At 38.7% G+C, this 6,000-nt stretch overlaps 1 protein-coding gene across 2 annotated transcripts in view; it reads right to left on the bottom strand.

Moving 5' to 3' along the window:
* Positions 1 to 6,000, bottom strand: part of LOC107743689 (ubiquitin carboxyl-terminal hydrolase 32) — a 69,054-nt gene that overhangs the window by 53,267 nt on the left and 9,787 nt on the right. For both annotated transcript variants that reach the window (XM_016557063.1, XM_016557064.1), the window contains exon 2: positions 5,691 to 5,818. In XM_016557063.1, the coding sequence (XP_016412549.1) occupies positions 5,691 to 5,818 (128 nt within the window). The remainder of the gene's footprint in view (positions 1 to 5,690; positions 5,819 to 6,000) is intronic.

Genomic DNA, 6,000 nt, shown 5'->3' with positions numbered 1-6,000 from the left:
AAAAACAGCACAATATAAAGGGAGGAAAGTACACGAGGGACAGGTGAGCCCAATTACAGAAACGAGGACAAGACAAGGCCTAAACAAGTGGGCGTGACCAAGGGAGACAAGGAGGTGGGACCACAGGAACACATGGCAAGCATAAACAAAGACAAAACAATGTGTGAAAACACAAGACAAACAAAGAAACATTAAACAAAGACAACACAGACAAAGCTGACAGGGCAGAGCCCTGACAGTAACATCTACAGCAGAGTAATCAAAATAGTAGGGTTGGGTATCGATTCAGATGTCCCGATTCGATTCGATTCTGATTCGCAAGCTCTCGATTCGATTCGATTCGATTCTTGATTCAATTCTGATTCGCAAGCTCTCGATTCGATTCTCGATTTTTTGATTACATTCAGTGAATATACTTTTAATACAAATGCTATTGATATTTCTAAAAAATTAACAGTAAACATCAGTTTACAAATGGTGAATTAATAAAAAGAAATTAAGAGCCACAGACCTGTATTTTAAACCTATTCTTTTTTTTGTATAGGGTCCTTTTTTAAACAATAATAGGGCCCTATAAAATGTTCTTAGCCGGGACCGCCGTTCTCGACCCCGCCGCCTCAGCTCACTCTTGCCCGGCTTCAGCTCAGGCTAAGCCGGGGCTTTTGCTCACGCTAGGCCGCTGTGTTTTTCGTTGTGAAAGCGAAACTACTTTGTTTGGCCTTCACCAAGTGGAAATCAGTGGTTAAGTTGTATTTACAACACTGTTCCAGAACAGTTCAACCCAAATATTCAGATGTGTGCAGCACATTTTACGGAGGACTGCTTCCTGTACCTGGGAGAGTAGCCTACAATGCTGCGCACAAAGGTTGTTTCTATAAAGTGGGGCAATTCCAACTTTGCAAGGACAGTCTGGCGCTTCTGACTCACAGCCTGTAAGTACGTTTTCATATTTAAAGAATTTTCCACTGACGATTCAAACGCGAGTTTTGAGCAGTGTAGAGTAGCGCTTGTCGTTTCTCCGATCACAAATGCAGACATGGTTTTATGTTTATGCGGCGCGATACGCAACACGTAAAAAGACAGTATAAGTCATTATAATCCGTAATTATGTCCCCACTGGATGCAACAAATGCCTCGTTCGTAATGGGTTTTATTGGTTTTGTATCGTCAAGCCGGGACACGGCATCACAGTATGGCAAGGTGCGTAACATTTCCGTCACACGCTTCAGGTATTCGGCTAATCACAACGCACTGGATACACCTCGCTTTTCAGAACGATGAGCTTTGTAAAAATCTACACGTTTCAGAAAGGCGGGGCATAGAGGAGCAACAATAATGTACAGTATGTGGAAAATAATGTGTTTTTTTAACCTTAAACCGCTTAAACACATTGCATTACACCAAATACACAAAATAAAGTTCTTTTTAGCAACGTCATATGACCCCTTTAAACCTTTTTTGTATAGGGTCCTATTTTTTTTAAACAATGCTGCAGAACAGAAGTTTACTGTAAAAATTTAAAAGAAAACAAATGTGATTATTCCTTTAAAAATAAAGTTTTATTAATATTTATTATTATTATTATTATTAGTAGTAGTAGTATTGTTGTTACATTGAGTCTCAAGACTGCACAATATAATATACAATATATTTCACTCTCAGCTTCACGTTAAACCGAACTTTTATTTTGATGGGTTGTCGTGAAGAACTTGCAGCTGCTGTGTATGTGATATGAAGGTAGTTTTCTCAAATTAAACGGTAAAATGCTAATGAAGTGACTCTCAGAGCAACTGGAGACGATATTAGTGTGTGTATATCATAGTGGGACTGCAGAGGCTGAAATCACCGCAAGCGTCATCTGTGCTTTAGTATGTGTGTAGTAAACAAAACAGTGTGTCGTGCCATCCGCCATTCCTTCATTGCAGAAATCATGGCACTTGTGCATGATGTCAAATGCTTCCACAGATTTGTAACTTACTATAGCATTTCACCTGAGCATTGCAAATCACGCATATTGCTTTGTTCTTTGTTCTTGTCAACAGTATCTCCGCCATAAGCACTGAATGAATGACAGACTTTCCGTTGTAACATCGCGCAAGGTAAATAAAAGGGTGACATCTAGTGGAGAAGACTAATGATAAGATTCACGTTAATCAGATCTTGTGTTAAATGTTTGCTGAAATAAATACTGGAAAAGATCGATTCGCTGCTTTTGAGAATCGATATCGAATCGACGTCATTTAAAAAAATGATTAAGCGTTTCGGACAGAGCGTTTTAATTGGCTTTCCTACCTGCCTGTCAACGTATGTATTTGCATACCTCTGCGCACCCTGTTCGTGCAGACACGATACGTCATCAGCGTGTTCACACACGCTGTGCAGACAGAGCGAGAATGGCAGACAAACATCAACAACCCGATTTTCCTTCCTGGTATTGTGGTACTTTTACTAACTGTATATAAAGAATAGGGGTGGGGGAAAAAATCGATTCAGCATAGTATCGCGATATTTTCCACGGCAATACTGTATCGATACACGGACGCCAAGTATCGATCTTTTATTATACTATTTGGTAGAATAATAAAATCAATTTCTTTACAATCCACTAGATGGTGGTGTTGAGTTTTTTTCTGGTGAGGTCAGCTGGGTCACCTTCAGCATGCAGTAAGTTAGTAAAATAAAGAGGGCGGCATCGCGGAAAGTTATCAGGAAAGCCCCGTCCGTGTTTAAATCAGATGTATGGACTTACTTTGGATTTGTAAACAAGGAGGGGATGTAACTAGGGATGCACCGAAAATATAGGCTACATATAATAATAATATAATAATATTATATGACGCGCCGCGTCGCACCCCGCCCAGCAGTGTTCAGTGTGCATGTTTCACTCTCCTCTTCACTGCGCGGTTTGACGCTCCGCTCAATATTCCGATCTATGAATGTGCGTTCCGCTCGTGTACCGCTCATGCTCACCGGAAAAGCAAAGTCCGCTCAAATAACACGCTGACAGGAAATGTCTATGCAGTAAGACAGTAAAGGCTTATGTCATGCTTGAGCTTTAGTTAGGCTGAAACTTGAAAGTTCCGTTGCATGACATAAATGCAATGTTTAGGTATTATTATTATTTTTATTACTATTATTTTTATTTATGCCTTAGTTTTAGTTTGTATTGTTTAATTTTTTTTGAAGTAATGTGAAATAGATTTTTGTATTTTTATTTATTTATTTTATTTTTTATTGATATATTTGTATTTGTATTTGCATTTTGAATGCAATTTGGCAATTAAATACATTAACTGGGTTTAGTTTTCACGGTTATTAATGTATGCAATTTCAGCAATAAAAATGTTAATTTTTCTAAAAAGAAAACAAATTAGTTGTTTATTTTAAGAGATCTATCTTATTATCTCTTGTATATTTAGTATTGCTCTTTAATAAAGAAAAATGACATCTTATCCGATTACTCGATGGAATAATCTGTAGAATACGCGATTACTAAAATAATCGATAGCTACAGCCCTAAAATAATTTGATGAAATTGATTTTTTTAGGTAGACTGCACTGAATGTGGGACAAAAAAAATTGTGATTCTCAATTTATTCAGAAATGTTGCAGCTCTAGGTGAAGGAATCTCCAAGGTGAAAATGTGAGGAAAATGTCAACTTTGATTCAACAAATGGTCTGGAAATCAGCACAGAGTGCTAAGTGACATGATGTGAAGGTGTGCAACGCTCAGAAAGAATCATTTTAGCAGAAGATTCACCTGATAATAGCATTGCAAGGTGTTTGGCAAGAATCAGGATTTGTCACAGTACAAGGTTGTGGGTAAAGAACTAAAAATAACCCCATAACTACATCTCTCTCTTTTTCTGTTTTTCTTGGGTGAGTGGCAGCTTTATTCTGCTGAAAGAATTTAATTGGATTGCAGCCATGACTGAAAGTTCATAAAAATACCTGATGAAAGATTCATAACTGTAGAGTCAAGTCCTGTTAAAGACCTCCATGGATTTTAAGGACTTTGTTTAATTGACACTAAATGTCAAAGAGATATGCCCCCCCTCATAAAGCGCTTTTAGAGTATTGATCCAAAACATTATTCACAATAAAACTGGCCAAGAGCCACACAGAAACAACCCGAAAATAACTAACCAGGCTGGCCTGCAAATACTAGTTCCTATGACAACAAGTAGAAGTATAGACCAGACGGTTTTCTGCTGAAATAGAGGGGGGATCTCTGAATGATTCATCTTGCAGAGAACAGCCTGTAAAGTTACAGGAGGCAGGTAGAGAAGGCCACATGAACTCACGGTTACAGCGGTCAGGTCATGGGGAAGTCTTTAAATGTCAGACGATAATGTGTGAGCATGTTTTACCATAAAGCCCCACCTTTCAGTTTGCGTTTCTCTGGGTTACAATTGGTAACCACATGACTGTGGGTATTTGAAGCATCAGAAAAGCAAAACTGAACTGCACACAAACAGGGAAATAGCTTAGTCAAACAGCAGCCATGCAAAGAACACCGAATCAACAGTGGAGAACTGCATGATGTAAAATTTTATCTAAGCTTTTGTGACCATCATGTGTCATTTTTTGTCTTTTGTAGTCTCTGGATACTAAAGGATAAAGTCTGAGCACGAAATGTAATCTAAATTCATCCATGAATATGTAACTACTTATAGTCTGCCAGAAAATAATGCAGGAGAACAGACCAATCAATCACAGAACTGTTAAAGTCCCCCTGTAGTGAAAATCAAGTTTTTTTATGTTGTTCATTTGTCTATGTGGTGTTTTTAATTTGCTTTTAGACAAACCATGTGCCAATCCATTAATCAACACCATTGCTGAGTATTTTCTCCTTAAAACTGTAGTTTCCCAATGACAGTCCCAGAAACGCGGTTTGAAACAGCCCTCGGTTTGCTACGTCACAAAATTCAATAACCAATCACGTCAAGGGATAGATTCCTATCATTAGCATATCCCTCTCTCCATTTATACAAACGCGGCACGCATAGAGATAGCATGCAAAATATTCCAATAGGATTACCAGCATAAAACCAAAAATAAAATAGTGCAAAAAACCCATGAAGCCGTGGTTTATCATGAATTTAGAACCACTAACTTGAATAATAACCCGCGGCAACAGTGGAAAAGCAGCCCGGAGTCAGACCCACCTCTCCCGCATTGGCGGCCACACTTCACACGCGTATGCACGCGGGCGCGAAGTAAGAATCACAAACTTGGCTGCATTCGAGTCTTCAAGGCATTTTGAGGGCACAACATTGTCAAGTAAGTAACTTTAACGACTGTTACAGTGTCCACTGTAGTTGTCCGCTAGTAAAAACATAGTTTTATCAGTCATTATCCGTGGATCAGGAGGACCTGGCTTGTGTGACTGAGTGGAGGCGGGGCTAATTTGCGTATTCATAGACCTGCGTATAGTAAATGAAGCAAGGGTGTAGAGTTACATTCAAGCTATTTTAAGACATGAGAAAATTATTTTCACAAGAAAAAACATTTAAATATGCCATTTTGATGATCAAAGAGGAGTTTTAAGGAATAAAATGTTTGACTACAGGGGGACTTGAAGAAAACATGAAGAAACAGCACTGAAACAAGCAGTGGGTGGCTGGAGAGAGATCATGATGCTTTTAGGTATTCTGATGATGTTTATGCTTTATCAAAGCTTGACTAACCTCTGCAACCTTTGGAGGAACTCCATCGCCAAGTACTTCCCTGTAGAAGCATTGCTGGGTCATATAGACAGACAGGCCACTGGTCCTCTTGAAGGCATCTCGCAGACGTTTGAGCTCCACATCGGTAACTGTGAACACAGTAGGAAGTTGTCAAAAAGCTGTATAGGATATGAGATTGTTATCAATCAAAATTTCTTCAAAATGAGGTTCAAGTTTTATCCCAGCTATTGTCTAAAGGTCTGTTCAGACCAAGTTTGATGCCATGTTTACATGTGGCATTAAATTATGCTAAATTTTCCTCATTCTCTGA

Source organism: Sinocyclocheilus rhinocerous, unplaced genomic scaffold (assembly GCF_001515625.1).
Source record: "Sinocyclocheilus rhinocerous isolate Xijiao unplaced genomic scaffold, SAMN03320098_v1.1 scaffold166, whole genome shotgun sequence".
NCBI lineage: Eukaryota > Metazoa > Chordata > Actinopteri > Cypriniformes > Cyprinidae > Sinocyclocheilus > Sinocyclocheilus rhinocerous.
Note: the sequence above shows the minus strand (reverse complement) of the source record. Positions and strands in the feature narration are given on the sequence as shown.